Below are 17195 nucleotides of genomic sequence, written 5' to 3'. Positions count from 1 at the left end.
AAATGGGCCAGATTGTGCTGACCTAGCACGTGGGCTGAGGCAACGGCCCAAGCACGGCCCGTGGTGTGGGTCGGGCTAGCACGGGCATGACGGTCATCATGTCGGGCCGTGCATGGACAGGGCCAAAAGCCTGTGCCATGGGCTGGCACACGAGCCACGGGCTATATGGCCAACTATACTCGTCACTTCATCAGGCTTGGGAACTCGTAGATATAGATGGCAAAACGGGCGGTCTGGCCTGGCCTAGCCCAAGCACGATTTGGCCCGGCCTGTTTAGGCACGGCACAGTGTGGCCCGAATAATAACTGTGCCGTGCTGTGCCGGCCTGCGTGCCGAAGAAGCGGTCCAGGCACGGCACGCTACCTTCTTAGGGGGCCGTGCCGGCACGCTCGCCTAATGGGTCTTAACGGCCTTGCCGTGCTCGTGCCAGCCCGCCCCTCATTTTCCTTCCAGTTTTTGTTCTAGAGACCACCGGAATGGGAATAATCCTCCTGCGCCACCACCGTTTTTGCCGACCATGGCCTCCTCCACTAGCACCGTCGCCACCGGAGCCCCGTTGTGCCTGCTATCCTCCTCCTGCGCCCGTCTCTCCAACCCCATCCTTCCCCACCCTCACCGCCTCACCCTCTACTGCCCCATCTCATTCCAGCGCCTCACAGTCCGGTCCACTGCCTCCCCGTCCCCCTCTACCACTTCCTCATCCCCATCGGGCTCCAGCCCCGTAGACCTATCGCAGCTACCACCAGTGCTTCACGACATTGTCAGCCTCTTCCAATCCATCCTCGACGCGCGCACCCAGTACAAGAAGCTCCTCGCCTAGGCCTCGCGGTTGCCGCCCATGGACCCAGCGCTCAATACCGATTCCAGTCGCGTCCGAGGGTGCGTCTCCCAGGTCTGGGTCCACGCCGAGCCGGAGGAGGGCGACGGCGGCGGCCGCATCATCAAGTTCAACCGACTCCAACGCGCAGCTCACCAAGGGCCTAGCCGCGCTGCTCGGGCTCGGGCTCTCCGATGCGCCCATGGCGGATGTGGCCAAGGTGCCCATGGAGTTCATTGAGCTGTTGGGGATAGCCTCTCTCCCTTTAGGAGTTGCGACGGGCCGAGCGGGCCTTAATATGCCGGGCTGCCCACTTAATCGTAACGGGCAAATGGGTCGTGCGGTGCTGGGCCAGCATGTGGGCTGAGAGAGCAGCCCAGGCACGGCCCATGGTTTGGGCCAGGCCAGCACGAGCACGACATCTGCCGTGCCGTGCTCGGACCAGATCAAAATACTGTGTCGTGGGCCGGCCCACGTGCCACGGGCCATATGGCCAACTATACCCGTAGAGGCTAAGCATGCTGCGCGTACATGGTGGGTCCCAAGGCGAGTAGCAAAGTAGTAACCACAGCTACTGGCTACTGCTTCGGCTCCAGCTCAACCGCTCCCAATGCAAGGTGAAGCAGTCACACAGAGCAGTAAAAACACAAGACCATGGCCCTGGTTTGGATAGGCTTCTCGTGTCAACGCTTAAATTATAAGCTACGTGAAGATTTTCTCGCTTATCGTCAAATCTCACTTTTTGCTTCTCATACTTCGAATCTTTGAAATGGCCTACAGCAGAAGCGAAGCGAGAATAAACGAGCGAAAATAAGCGAGCCGTTATTTCAAGCCATAAACCGATGAAAATCGTGTCTAACAGGGCCGTAAACGGATTGTAATCATATCCAAACAGGGCCATGTAGGCCAGATCAAATGCAGAAGCAACATCTTGACAGTGAAGAGGGCTCGACGGGTCCAGATTCAGGCCTGGTAACTCACATGGAGCAAGTAAGTACACGAGCTCAGTTTCCCGTGTGTGCACATTTGGGCCTATATCACTACGTTAGAAATGATTTTCGCTGGCGGTCAAAACCGATTTCTTCTGGCGGGTTCCGCACCTGGCAGCAACTCACTGTCTGCACAAATGGTCTTTGTGTTGGTGGGTGTCCACCCGCCAGTACAGTTTCAATTTGCGCTAGCGGGTGTTTAGGTAGCCCACCGGCACCGATATTTTTGGATAATAAAAAAGGCTGGCCGTATCCGCTCCTGCTGCAGCAACCATGGCCGCGCCGCGGCTCAGCGTTGGAGCTTGGCCGTCGGAGCATGGCCTTGGCGCCCGCTGACGGAGGTCGCCCTCGACGCCCGTCCTTGGACGCGCCGTCAGAACTCGACCTTAGCACCCGCCGTCTATGAAAACCCTAGCTAATTTAGCTTTGATTAAGCTTGAATAGGGAGATTAGACACTCAATTAGCACATGTAAGGTCTAAATTGCCCTTTAGAAGCTTAAATTTGGGGTCAATTTAAAACTCGAAATTTTATATAGGGACTTGAGTTTTTGTCAATCTAAGAGTTGTAGAACTTTACAAACCCAACAACTTTTCTTATTTGAACTTTAAATTTTTTGGAGAGGAAGAGATTCAAAAACTAGATTTAAATTCAGGAGCCATTCAAACACATCTCCAAAATCACTAAGTCCTGAGAATACAGCTGATTAGAGTAGTTTAGCTTCGGTTATTCAAATTCTAGACCTGGACTTGAGTTGGAGCTTTTACAAAAGTTGTAGAGTAAACATTGGAGAACAAGGTTGCAATTAGAGCCTGGACTAAATCACCATAGAACCTGTTCAAACTCTAGGCTAAAATCAGCAACAATTTCAAAAATAGCACAGAAAGCTCGAAGGCTAAAATCAGCAACAATTTCTCACAAATTCTAAATTGAACTCGAGCTGAACCTTTTACCAAAGTTTGAGTCCTAGATGTGTACTACAACTTCATCCCTTTTCCCCAGGCCAAAATTCAAGCCTAACCATGTCAAAACCTGAGCCAAAGTTAGCTAAAACCTTCAATTCAGCCTCAACTCGGAGTCTGGAGTTTCAGCGTTCCCATGAAATTTGAACTCAAATAACTTCCAAATGAGCGCGGTTTTGCACGATAAGTCTTTTAAGATTTGTAAGTTGAAGTCAGGTCTACACTTTTTACATTTGGATATTTTCGACTTCACTTGAAAAATTTAGAGAAAATGTCGCCCAAAACTCGGTCCCTCGCGCGACGTCGCGTTCCGCCTCATCGCCCAGAGCGCGCTCGCCACTTGCGCCCGTCGCGCCGCGACACGTCGCCGGCGTCCGTTCGTCGGAGCCGCTTCGCCCTATGGCCACCGTGATGGGACGGGACAGCCCGGCGCTTCGCCCAGTCGCTGCCCGAGCACATCTTGCCCCCTGTCCCGCACCTCCGCTGGCTTCTCCGCACGCGCGCGCACCCGCCCAGCTCGGCCACGTCGCCGCAGCTCGCCGGCGAAAAGCGCCCGGCCAACCGCCGCCTTGGACGTGACCACACACGCCGCGACTCGCCAATCGTTCCGCGCGACCCAAGGTTTTCCCACGCTCCCGCTATCCCGCTTGGCCAATGGCCTGGAGATCCCCGGAGCGCCCGCATCTCCGCTCGCCAGTCCGCGCCGCCGGCCAACGGCGTTCCGCCCCGCCTTCCTCCCCCAACCAAGGCCCGCTCTTGTCCTCCAGCGCAACCGCCTCGCTTCGCTCCCGCACGCACATTCCCGAGCCTATAAAAGGCTTTAAAGCTCACCGGAGCTCCCCTCCCCGCGCGCCACCACTCTGCACGCCCGCCGCCGTGAAGCCCACCGTGGAAGTCCCCCTCCCGCGCTTCTCCACCATACTCTGAGCCGCACACAGCGCCCCACACACCTCAATGCACCTCCCCGAACCGCCTCTAGCTCGCCGGAGTCGTCACCGGAGCCGGAGCAGAGAAGCCGCGCCGCCGAGTTCTTCCCCCTCGCGGTCCGCCGTCGACGAGCCGCCTCCGTCTCCAATCCCATAAGCTCAACCCACCTATGTGAGTCCCTCGTCACCCCTGAGCTCCCTCCCGGCCTCAAGCTCGCCGGCGCTCGCCGGAAAGCTCGCCGGAACACCCCGGGCGAGCCAAGGACTACATTGCTTTGATTTAGTTCTTTCTAGGGGCCTGCGCGTAAGCAACAGGGACGTGTTCGTGAATTTTCAAAACCTGTAGGGGTCCATGAGTAAATATGCCAGCGACTTTTCTGTTTTAAATATAAAATACATGGCTGAATTTTGAAACTGCATAAATAAAGGTAAAAAAATGATACAAATGCCAAATCACTTTTTTTAGGATCAGTGAGTTGTGAAGTTTCAAAGAAAAATATTTTTAGACATGTCATGTTATATGTATTTCTCTAGGTTTTAAATCTTGTTTAAGCCATTAAATGCTTAGTAAATCACTCAAAAGTGGTAAAATAGCAAAACTTCCTCTGTTAGCTCTATTACATTAAGCTTGTGTTTAGAAAAGTGGTTGTGACCCTAGTTTAGATGTGTTATGCACTGTTTTAGTTTTAACTTTAAAATCTAGGGTGAAATCTTACTTTTTGCATGATAAATAGAATATGTCAGAGAAAAATGTCAAATCACTTTTTTTTGGAACACACATGAAACATAAGTGCTAGGAAAAATAATGGTCACTGGATGAAACTGGGTGAAACATGCTTATCTTTTTGTTCAAGATTAAATGATAGAAAAATATGTAAAATAGATGTATTTCACCAAAAATCATGGAAATATCATAAAATACTATGTTGCACTTGTATAACACACTGTTAAAATTTCAGAGCCAAAAACTCTGTAAATTTTGAGATAAAAATAGTTAAATGCTTTCTATCATAGCCTAATAATTTAATTTTAATTATTTTTGTAGAAGTCCACTGTACCCCAACCTTTTACAGTAGCTTAGTTTTAACATGGTTAATTTCCTGTTAAATTTTAAGTGCCATATCTCACTGTATGCATGCGGGAACAAATTTGGAAGTGAAGTGTTGATTAAAACTAAATAAAAACATTAAGTAATACTAGGGGTAATATGGGAAATATTGGAAGAGGTAAAAAAACATTTAGAAAACTGGGTTATGCTCCCTCATGATATGTTAATTATGTTTGTGCATTTACGTTCATAGGAGTTGCTTGAAACCCTAGTTGCATGATCGTAGGTACTTATGTGCTGAATATTAGTATGTTAAGGCGAGTAGTTGCAATGCTAAATAGGGACACGGTAAAAGTCGAGTGATTTCCTGTCACTCGCGAGCTATAGGAGTTGCCTATTTATTTATGTTGCAACCATAAGGATTGACGGGCAGGGTTGGGCTATATGTTCTATTTTGGTGGATGGTGGATTGCCCCGTCTGTCTAGAAGAAAACTACTAAGGTCGAGATGTGTTAGGACAGTGGTCAAGTGTTTGAAACTACAAAGCTCATACCTAGTACGGGATGGAGAACCCTAGTACCTGATTAGTCCAGGATGTGGGCATACCTACCCACTCTCTGTGGAACTAGGTTCCCCTGCTTTAGCATGTGGGTACAAGTGCAGCCACGATACGGCGTCGTTCCAGGACCGTTAGGGCATTGTATCCAAGGGAAGTGGGACCTGATCATGTGCTGGGGATTGATGGGACGGCTGACATGTGTGGACTCGTCGTGGTACGCATCTGTCGTGGGTTTAGGTTCACCTTGCAAGGTTAAAAAACTCGATTCGAATCGTCTGCCTCTCACAATTTGAGACTACTTGACTGCACTTCTGCACTGAGTAAGAAGAGGAACAAATGATGAAAAAAATATCGATGCTTGAATTAAATTGCTTGATCACATGTTGCTTAGCATATGTGCTTACCTAGAATGGATAACTAACTAGAACATGTTGCTAAGTAAGGACCCACTTTAGATGCTTTTGGCAAAATAAACCCCTCAGCCAAAAAGCCTTGCATGTCTAGAAGTTGGTGGAGTAGTTACCATCCGACGGTTAAGTCTTGCTGAGTATTAGTATACTCAGCCTTGCTTGTGGCTATGTTTCTAGGTAGTGCTGATTTTGAGAAAATGATTGCCAGTTTGAATTGGCCGACCCAACTCCCTCTGGGTTGGACGGTCGAGTGGAAATCATCCTCAGACAGCGAGGACCGTGGTGGTTGATATCATGGTTGGCTTCGCCATGGTATTATGTATCGACGTTAGTTGTATCATGTCTTTTTTTCGCTGCTTAAGCTCTGAAACAATTTTACTTTATGCACTTTTGAACAATGGTTGTGTTATAACTGAAATGGATTCTATACTTTAAGTACTGGAAGTTGTAATCTTTGGAGTCGCCTTCGTGTGAGATGCTTTTCGTTCGATCCAAAACAAGTGGTTTATCGGATATAACCTGACGGACTACCAGTTTAACTTGATTAAAGTGTTTGCTCGCATGTGAGGCGACGTTGAGTACACTTTAGCCGGATTAATCTGGGCGGTTCTGCCACACCGCCGGAGCATGCCCTCATCGCTCTCCCTTGGGCACGCCGTCGGAGCTCGCCCTCGGCACCCGCCCTTGGTCGCCGCTGGATCTCGCCCTCCCACCAGAGAGGAAAGGAACAAATAAGGTAGAAAGAGCAAGAGGATGAGAGAAAGGAACAGATAAGGGAGAGGGAGCACCTGACGCCGACCGCGTGCCCGATCGGCCGCCGCTGCATCCAACTAGGTGCACTGGTCCCCTCGCTCGCAAGCCCGCCCCACCGGTCGCCGCTCCCACTAGCGCCCATGCCCACCGGCCGCCCGTCGCCCGCCCACGCCACTCCCGCGCCCGGTCGACCGCCGCTGCATCCAACCGAGCGTGCCGGTCCCCACGCTCGTGGGCCTGCCCCACCGACCGCCTGTCCACGCCAGTCTCCGCGTGCGTGGGCTGCCGTTACATCCAACTGGTCGCGCCGGTCCCCGCGCTCGCAGGCCTACCCCACAGGCCACCCACCCACGCTGTATCCGCTCCTGGAGATAAGAGGAGATAAGGGATAGGTATGGGGCGGATGCCTGCCCCTGGAGAGATAAGAGGAGATAAGGGAGATGTAGGGGTCATTTGTGTTGGCGGGCCACCTAACGAACCCGCCAGCACAAAGCCATCTGTGCTGGCGGGTACTACCCCGGTGGCTCCGATCACCTTTGTGCTGCTGGGTGCCAATTTTGCTCGCCAGCATGCTAATTTCGATGTTCCAGCACAAGCGTAGTGTATAGTTGTCAACCAATGTCGATTTTTCTTGCAAAGCGTTAATTTGAGCAAGCACAAGTAAGGTTTGTGCATGCGCATACCACCCGCATGAGAGCTCAGATTATGTCAGGATAGAACATGACTTTAACAAAGAACAGAACCAGCTCGCAACAGTGACAACGCGAGGGAACTAGAAAAGCAGACAAAGGGACAACATGAGATGACACCACAAAAGCAGCATGGATTCCTACACCTACAACTACTCTACTTTGAACACCTATGTCATGAACGAGAAGGCCGCCAAGAAGTAGCGTCGTCTTCAGGAGTGCTACGCGAGACGTCAGGCTTGTGGATTAGCTGAATCGAATGCCAAGACTTATGAGTAGTGGTTTAGACCGTGAAGAGTATCTTGGCCCCTTAAGTGGGTTTTGGTGAATTAATGACGTAAGCTTAAGTGTCTAATGAAGTTTCAAGTGCATAAGCAGGTTTAACTGGAATGTTGGATATAGAGCACTTGTGATTGACCACTCAAAAGGAAATGAGTAGATCTAAGGCATACTTTGAAGGCTAAATTTATTTTTAGTTTGAATTTGAGTATAGGAATGCCACACTATTAAGAGGGATGCGTAATCTCTGGTCTTTACGTTGAAAAAGGTGTTCAAGATGACCTAACAAACCTATGAGAGACACTTTTGCACCTTCACATCACATGGGGAAACTTAGATAAGTGCTGACTTGAGAGCTTCGGACTTTTTCAGAGAATCTTCCAGAATATTTTGGAGTTTGCAGAGTTTCCGGAGGAATTTCAGAAGTCCAGAGTTTTCCAGAAAGTGTTTCGGAAGAATTCGGAGGTTTCGGAGTTTCCGGAAAAAGTTTCGAAAAAGTTTCCGGAAAAAGTTTCGGAGTTTCCAAAACTTAACCCCCAACGGCTAGTTTTAGGGTGAAGGGGTATAAATACCCTCTCACCCCCTCCCACAATCTTCCTCTCGACCTAACACTGACCTGAGCTGTTCAGAAACATTCAAAGCTCATCTTTACTCCCCTCTTAGCCTTTAGGTGAAGTTTTGGTGGGGATTTAAATAGGGATTCAAGGGAGAGCACGGGAGACTGCTAATGAGCCGATTTCCCATCGCTTGAGCACCTTGTTTTTCGTCAAGCTGGTGGTTTCGCGATTTTTACTCTTGGAGCTTCAAGCTCGTAGCCGGCTAGGCATTGCCCGTGGAGCATCCAAGGATTGTGGCTGCCCACGAGAAGTTTGTATTACCCCGACGATTGAGTAAGTGACTCTAGCTTGATCCTTATGGTTGCTAGAGGGAGGAAAGTGGCTTAGGAGTGAAAAGCCCACCCTTCGTGGGTCCTCAACGGAGATGTAGGCTTCAAGGTGTGAAGCTGAACTCCGGTAAACAAATCCTTGTGTCTCTTGTGCTTGTTGTTCTTAAATTTGTTCATATTCAAGCATAGAACATATTCTAGGGTTTGTACTCGATCTACATTTCTAGCAAGTTTCCAACTGCTCTACCTTGTGCCAAAACCTAGAATATCCTGTTGCTTAACCTATATTCGGCGATTTACTTTTGAGCAAGTCTTTCATAGAGGTGTAGTGCAATCTCGCTAATCTCCGGAGAATTCGTAGATTTCTCCAAAAATTCCGCAACTTGCAGAATTTTCGAAACAATCTCCGAAAACTCCGAAAGTCACTGATAAATTTGTTGGAAGTTGTGAAAATTTTCAGGTTCGACTATTCACCCTCCCCCCTCTCAGGTTGGAAAGCTGAATAAGGCCCAGTAGCGAAGGAGAGCCCAAGAGGGCCGTGAGCTCTGACGGTGGCTACTTAACCACCCATCATCTCCTGTAACAGACTATGAAATGTAATCCAGAACTTTGAATCGCCTGTCTCCCCCGCGGTTCAGCTACGTTCTTCCATTCCCTGTCCCATATTCTTGCTCTCTATCCAAAATTCCCCTTCCAATCCTGTTGAGATCATAACAATTGGTATCAGGAGCCTTTACCCCCACTTTACCCAGAAATTTTTTCCCCAATTCGTCAAATCTCGCCCTGGCACCGTCGAGTCGCTGTTGTGGTGGCGCATTGGGCGAAGGCGCGGAGCCAGCGGGTGGCAGCGGCATGGCGCAAGCGGAGGGGCGAAGCTCGGCGCGCGGTTGGGTGGAGGAGATTGAGCGCAGGTGGGAGAGATAGGCACACCGCTTGATTGGTTAGCCAGAGCTCACCGTCCTGTCGAGTCTGGGCCAGGGGTTGGCCGGCGGCAAGCCGCCAGTGAGCAGAGGCCACACGGCGGTCGGTGCACAGGCAAACGTGCGGGCGCGTTCTGGGCACGCGCTGGGGCGGGGTGCGCCTCAGGGCAGGCCAAAAGGGCCGGGTTTGGGGGCCTTTTGCTCAAAACTTTTCAAAAGAACTCGTGAAACTCCAAAAGTAAAACATGTAGCCCTAGTGTCCAGCTCCAAGTTTTACACAAAGAGTTTTCTCAAAAATGAAACGGATTTGAAGTTACTAGGCTCCAAAGTCGGCAGGAACGCGCTCCTCTCGGACTTAGGCATTTCAGCAGTTTTGATGTAACTTTTGAGAGGCTTGGGATTTGAATTAGGCAAGGGTGTTATTGAAGGAATTGTTCCTTGATCTTAGGACTTCAACTTCTATTAGTGACTTTTCTCGAGCTCAGTTCAACTTTTAGGAGGAACAGGCTTGCCAAGCTGCACGCTCTGGACGTTCTACCAGACTTAGCGCAGAAATGCATTTGGGATGGTTTGACTGTTTTGAGTGACTTTGACTGAGCTTTTGAACAGGTTTGGTTGTAAATTAGCCTTGGGACAGTATAACAAAGTTGCAACACACTCGCAGCACTACAACTTTTATTAGGGGTTCGACTCGAGTTTAGATATAGAATTGTGAGATAACAGGTTGCAAAGTTGAGGAAAAACATGAATACCAGGACTTAGGTCATTTGTAGGATTTCGATGTACTCCTGATTTGATTCTTCTTTTTGACCTCCTCCCACTCCAAATTAGCCAAAGTGCTATCAAAAAAGTTGTTTGAAATTAAAAGTTTTACAACTTCTATTTGGACAAAAATTCAAGTTTGTAAATAAAATCTCAAGTTCCCTATTTAACTCCAAAAAGAGCTTTTTTTGGACATTTCACTTCCTCTTCTTAGTGACTAATGACTTTCTTAGGTTTAACTACACCTAATTAAGGTAGAGTTGTTACACCCTACCCTCCTCGTCGGTTTTGCACGCGTGATTCCCTCGTCATTCCTTCTCAACTCGCTAAGTGCATGCAGAAGAACAGCGGATCTGATTTCATTGGCAAAATTTTTATGAAAATCTTCTCTCTCATATATACTTAAAATTGATTTTAGGTCACCAGTTTTACATACCTCTTCAAAAAAATAAATCATTCTATAATTTGAAATTTGTTAAAAAATAATTTATTGTACTCAATTTGCCATGTGTGCATGTGCGTGTTTACAGTCAATTATGGCTAATAAATAGAGACAATCAAAGTTATTTACCACTTACTAATATGCTCTAAAATCTGTTAGGTAACTTATCTTTTATAATGGAGGGAGCACCGCGGAATGATCTTGTTCTCCAACGACATATCGTCAGGTACTTCTGCCCTCTCCACCGAAGTAAACCATCGCATCAACAGCTAAATTAGCGCAGTAGCAGCCCTAGCCTATGTTTACATTTGCGACGAGAGGGTACGACGACCTTGACTACCAACAGCAACGAGAATCATGTCGCCCAAAGGAAAAGAAGGTCCTACTGGGTACCCACCGTCGACAGCTCGAGGGCACTGTCGCCTGTACCCGGCCACCAACTGGGGCCGGCCCGGCCGTGAGAATGCTGAAGCAACTCGCTCCAATTGGCTGATGGCTGGTGCTCCCCATACCCATCCAGATTCGAGCAAAGCAAGCACCACGCAGGGTACGCTTTTAGTCTTTTTCAAGTAGTGGATCGAACTCGATCGTGCAGCTTGTGTTGCTATGCAACGGCACATGAATACATAACGCGAGGTGACTCGTTCATTACCAATAATGCCAACTACACGCGCAGTACAATATGATGCACAAGACTACGACATCACAGTCGCGTACGGACACATCAAGCCGTGCATACACATACACATATACATACGCCCTATCTCGGACTCTCGTACCGTACGTATACACGAACGCACGTAGACGTGCGGACGCGCTAGTACACGAGGGGCTTCCTGGCGCGGAGGTCGCGGAAGTAGCGCCGGGGGTCGTCCTCGAACACGTCCCGCGGCATGCGCGCGCCGCCGCGCCCTGGCGCCACCATCAGGCGGCCTCTAGGGGCCCTGTTGCGGGCACAGCAGCAACGCCAGCAGCAGCGGGCGACGCAGAGGAGCACGAGGGCGCCCAGGGCGGCGGGTAGCACCACGGTGACGGCGACGTGCAGCCACTGACGGAGCGTCTCCGAGCGGGTATCCGGCGGGAGGAGCTCGTCGACCTTCTTGGCGAGCGCCGAGAAGAGGGTGGCGAGGTAGGCGAGGATCTCCGCGGCCTTCGCCTTCACAAGCTGCCACAGGCCCGAGAAGAAGTCGACGGCGCCGTCGAGGTCGAAGCCGACGGCGACGCTTCCCGCCTTGGCGGAGATTCCAGGTAGGAGCAGCTTCCTCGCCGGAGTCCCTGCTGGGAAAGCCATGGCGTCGCTCGCAGCTTCGCGGAGAGGGGCGTTTTGTGTTTGTGAATTGTGACACTGTCGCTCTGGCTCGACGAAGGAACCACTTGCGAGACAATATAAAATAAAGGAGGTAATAATCGATGGCGCAGAGAATCGGCCTGTGCATCATTGTACTATGGAGTGGAGTGACTGCTTTATTCTATTTTAAAAGGAAAAAAAAGATTTTTGTTTGCATACTGCAGCTCTGTCTGGCTTAACTCCTAAGCTATCCATTTCGTTTTTCTTGCTTGTAAAATAAATTCCTTTGGTCCCATATAAGTACAACTTTCTGGTTTGCATTGTCCAAATTTTTTTTTAAGCCGACGACAGGAACTCAACTGAGGAGTTTCAAGACCACTTTGTACAAGAAATATTTAAATACTAATTAGAATTATTAAATATAGATTTTACAAAACCAATTGCATAAATGAAGGGTAATTCACGATACGAAGTTATTAAGCCTACAGTAAATATGTGCTAATCATGAATTAATTAAGCTTAATAGATTTATCTCGCGAATTAACCACGACTTATGCAGTTAGTTTTTTAATTTGTTCACATTAACCCTTCCAATTAGTATTCAAACAACTCGAATTAAAAATTAGTCCATGAATCTGAACCTCCTCGGACCAGCCCCGATTTAGCGACTGATAATCTGATATTCGATTTGGCCCATATGCAGAGCATATTTTTGAAAGATCATTGAGCCTAGTATAGCAAACCAAGTACTGCATTGGCAGAGCAATGATGCAATAGATAATTTCTTGATCGCGCTGCTCAGTGCTCGCTACGCGCATTCGACGGGGCCGCGGAAAAGAGCGGCGACAGGCGCGGCAGCGATCCTGGCGACGGTTACCGTGCAGAAGACGGCGGAGGCCACGACGGGCCCAGCGGCGTGCAGGAGCAGGAAGTAGAGCGCCGGGTTCGCCACGAACGCGGCGCGCGATATCAGCATGCCGTCGGCTCCCGGGGCCTTCATGGTGGCGACGGCGCAGAAACGGAGGCACTGCGCGCAGGCAGGTAGGAGGCAGGCGACCGCCCTGCCGACGCAGGCGACCGCCCTGCCGACGGCCATGGCGATGCAGTACAGGCCGAGCCCGAGGAAGCAAATGGCGTACACGAGCACCTTGCAGACCCCCATGGCGACGGCGTGCAGGGTCGACCCGCAGAACCTGACGAGCGCCACGAGCAGGAGGACCACAGCGACGCCGAGCACGAACGGGAGTGCGGCGGCCTGGAGCCACTGCCAGAGCTCGTCTAGCTTCTGCGATAGCTCGTGGGTCGCGCCAGCCAGAGCGGCGAAGATCTTGGGAAAGAAGCCCGTGACGAGCTGCCACATGCCGTCGAGGTGGAAGCTGATGGCACCCGCGGCGTCGGCGACGTTGGTAAGGAGCCAGTGCCAGAGCGACCCTAGTTGCTGGGCGAGCTCGTGGGCCGCACCCGCGACAGCGGCGGAGAGGTGGGCCAGGATTCCGGGGAAGAATACCGTGGCGAGCTGCCACAGGCCGTCGAGACCGGAGCTGATGGCGCCGGCGGCGTCGGCTGTGGTGGTGGCAAGCCATTGCCAGAGCGTCTCTAATGGCAGGACGAACTGGTGGACCGCGCCCGCCAAGGCGGCGAGGATCCCAGCGAAGAAGCCCGTGACGTGCTGCCACATGCCGTCGAGGCCTGCGCTGATGGCGCCCGCGGCGTCGGCGGCGGCGGTGACGAGCCACTGCCAGAGCTTCTCTAGCGGGAGAACGAGCAGGTGGGGGGAGCTCGCCAGGGCGTCGAAGATCCCAGCGAAGAAGCCCGTGACGTGCTGCCACATGCCGTCCAGGCCGGCGCTGATGGTGCCCGCGGCGTCGGCGACGCTGGTGACAAGCCACTGCCAGAGCTTCTCTAGCGGGAGAACGAGCAGGTGGGGGGCGCCCGCCAGGGCGGCGAAGATCCCAACGAAGAAGCCCGTGACGTGCTGCCACAGGCCATCGAGGCCTGAGGTGATGGCGCCCGCGGCGGCGGCGACGACGACGGTAACGAGCCACCGCCAGAGCAGCTCCAGCGGCAGGACGAGCAGGTGGGCGGCGCCCACAAGAGCGGCGAAGAGGTAAGATAGGATGTTGGAGAAGAAGCCCGTGACCAGATCCCACAGGCCGAAGCTGATGCCGCCCACGTCGGCGACGCCTTGGGCGATGGCGCCGCCATGCAGGAGCTTCCTTGCTGCCGTCTCAACGATGGCCATGCCAGATGCAGCGCTTCTCTCAAGTGAAAGTGAGTGGAGTGGTGTGCTTCCGCGCTGCTGAGTGTATAGCAATGTACAAAATAGCAGGCTACGGGATTTAGCGTCGAGCTCCGCTATAGCGCCGTTATAGCCCGTTAATTAATACAATACTGTTGTAGCGGCAGCTATCATCAATCGCTATAGCCTCGCTATAGCCCGCTATTTCGTATGGTGTATAGGGACACGTATGCACATTAATTTACTCAAAGAAAAAGTCACTCTCGGCTTTCATGAGCTCACGTTCCCCCCATGCAATTCCTCTCGCGCTCCAATGCTCCATCGATTACCAAATGCTTACTCTCAAGGTCATGTTTGTTTTGCATATACTCCATTAAAAACGAGTTTTAATGTATAATTTCATTACACTATTCAGTCTTAATGCATAATTTCATGACTGTCATGTCAACTTTTCAATAGAATGAAATTGTCATTCTCAATGTACAGTTTCATTGCACAATTTCATAGACTTATTGTAGCATTTAATTCTTCAATGATATTATGATCAGATGTGTCATGGGATGAAACAAAATGGTCTTAGGCCATTCTCAATGGGAGTTTCATGGATAATAAATGAGTTGCCACCTAAGCAATTTTGATGACATGGCACACTATTTATGAGATGAGAGAAGAAAGTAGTTTCATGGGGATGAAACCATGTGTACACTGTTTCCAAGAACTTTGTGTCTAGCATGTAGCCTTAAAAACAACAAAAGATATGAAACTATGCATTGTATGAGCTATTTCATCAATGAACTAAATACATTGTTGCTTATGTGGCATTATTGGAAACATGAATATGAAACTTTGCATTGAGAATGGTCTTAGTGGGGTTTCATCCAGTTTCATGAGACTTGGTGGCTGTGCCTAAGGAGTGTCATGGTCATGAAACTCTCTTTTTCTCTCCCTTCATAAAAACCCTGCCAAGTCAGCAAATATGTTGATGTGTCTAACAATTTATTGCCATGAAACCCCTTAGACACCTCCACTGAGATTGATCCAATTATAGGATATTGATTTTTTTTCAAACTTTAAATTAAGAAGAACTTTTAATGATCAGTAATATAATAGTCATTCAATAACTTAGTCAAATAAATTAAATGATCAAAAGTATTGTTTAATTAATTTGTACATCTATCCAATTGTATAAATATTTGTAGAAAAGATGAACAGTCAAATGAATAAAGAATCAGTAGCGTTAAACATGTTTAAGAACAGATATAGTACTACAGTAACAAACTATTGACAATCCATAGGATTATATAATACAATAAGCTGACTCATGCAAGCATGTTGCCTGCTGGCCTCTGTCGCACCTAGTCGTTCACTGCACCGGCTGCATATGGCCTCGCGTCGCCGATCATGTGCAATGCCATATGTGAGGGGCGAGGGAGAGACACAAAGAGACGATTTAGGGACTCAAAAGAACCTCACATGAAACATAATAGAGGAACTGAGCACTGGCGGAGTGGCTAGTAGGGGCCATGGCCCCCCTTAAATTTTGCAATATCTTGATAAAGTTAGCAGATGTTAGGTATAATTGCTAGCTAAGCCTAAAATTAGCCCCCTTTTCTTGGTGTTATTCACCCTCCATTCTTTGTTAGCCCCTCTCAATTTTGCTTCAAGCTCCGCCAATGGAACTGAGGAAGGGATAAGGATAATGGGTACTACAATCTTTTCAACTATTTTTCACATTTTTCTAATTCATGTAATTATCACTTAACAAAACATACAACATGTATTCTTTAAAACAAGCAACAATGATATATAAAGATCAAAGATACACTTGATCACCATGATTCATGTATCCGTGCATGATATAAATAGTACATAGACAACTTAGTTAAGTTATTGTACAAGTGTTATGTTTTGCTATTTGTGTGTGACATCCAATGTACTTGTAAATAACAATTGTCTACATTGTTGGACATGTCCTTATTATATTGTAACTGTGTGGGGTGCTCGACAAAGGATCAAATTATTGTATGACAATAATGTTTTTTTAAATAAAAGTAAAAAAGAGACGACCACTTGTAGGGGGCTACGCGGGGAAAGGTAACACAAATTGCCACGAAGAATCCACCATGCATCATTGTACCAATAGTGACAGTTTTCTCTTTTATAACAGGGAAAAGGTATGAAGTATCATTATCAACCGGCTCTCGCAACCAAAGCTCGCTGGGCTAACTTTCTATGACACCAGCCACCGTAATCTCTGGCACCAAAGCTCCGTACGAAGTCTACTTTGGAACGTCATTGCCTCGAGTTGGTTTCTGAGTGCTTTTTAGTTGTTGATCTACTAGAGGTCCAGGCATGGTCAGTGTGCATGCAACATGTTATCACTACGAGTTTGTTCTGTCAATTATTTGTGTAGCATATGTTTTTCCGTTCATTACTACATCCGTACCAAAAATATTTATCGTTGTTGACAAGGTCACAACGCTTGACCATTCATCATATTAAAAAAATTATGTAAGTATCATTTATTTTGTTTGTGACTTACTTTACCATTATAGGTATTTTAATCATGACTTATATTTATATTTTCGTATGTTTAAATAAATTTTTGAATAAAATGAATGGTCAAATGCTGCAGGAAAAAGTCAACAACGATAAATATTTCGATACGGAAGGAGTATGATCGAAGGTTAAAGGAGGTGGACATGGTCAATTATTTGTTGTAGGCGCACCCCAGTTTGGCACGAAGGATGGCCAGTGTTGGAGGCTTGGAGCTCCTCGGGCCGGGAGAGGAGATGATCATCGGAGGGCTAGAGTTTGAGTGAAAGGCTTGACAATATATTGTACTCGGTGGAAGAGAGATTTTGAATCGATAAATCTACATCCAGTTTGTCGAAGAGGTACCCAAAACAAGGCCACAATCACTAAAACGGTCAGAAACTCAGAAAAGAAAAGGTAGGACACGAATTGAGTGGAAGAGAATATGCATGTGGTAAAAAAAAATGCTTCATTTTCAGGTACAATTTGGAATTCTATGGAGACCCCTGCCCTAATTAGTTAGTGCCGCTAGACCGAAGCAATTATTCGTTAAACATATGGCTCCAAAGTAAAGCACTATCCAGGCAAAAAGAGACAACAATGCTGCAACTAATCCAAATCTCAATAGATCAAATCAAACTGAAGAAAGTGTGTATCAGTCGTCGTGCAGATAGAACTCATGAAGAGTCAGT

At 48.6% G+C, this 17195-nt stretch overlaps 2 protein-coding genes across 2 annotated transcripts; both read right to left on the bottom strand.

The window, feature by feature from the left end:
* Positions 1-11060: 11060 nt before the first annotated feature.
* Positions 11061-12085, bottom strand: LOC117842726 (uncharacterized). The gene has a single exon (XM_034723230.2). It carries the CDS (start codon positions 11730-11732, stop codon positions 11259-11261), a length of 474 nt encoding a protein of 157 aa, XP_034579121.1. The 5' UTR covers positions 11733-12085; the 3' UTR covers positions 11061-11258.
* A 274-nt stretch (positions 12086-12359) lies between these two features.
* Positions 12360-14231, bottom strand: LOC117842725 (uncharacterized). Its single transcript, XM_034723229.2, has one exon. It carries the CDS (start codon positions 13969-13971, stop codon positions 12538-12540), a length of 1434 nt encoding a protein of 477 aa, XP_034579120.1. The 5' UTR covers positions 13972-14231; the 3' UTR covers positions 12360-12537.
* Positions 14232-17195: the final 2964 nt, after the last annotated feature.

The sequence above is a fragment of the Setaria viridis genome, chromosome 2 (assembly GCF_005286985.2).
Source record: "Setaria viridis chromosome 2, Setaria_viridis_v4.0, whole genome shotgun sequence".
Taxonomy (NCBI): Eukaryota; Viridiplantae; Streptophyta; class Magnoliopsida; order Poales; family Poaceae; genus Setaria; species Setaria viridis.
The sequence above is the reverse complement of the archived record's forward strand: the minus strand, read 5'-3'. Positions and strand labels throughout refer to the sequence as shown.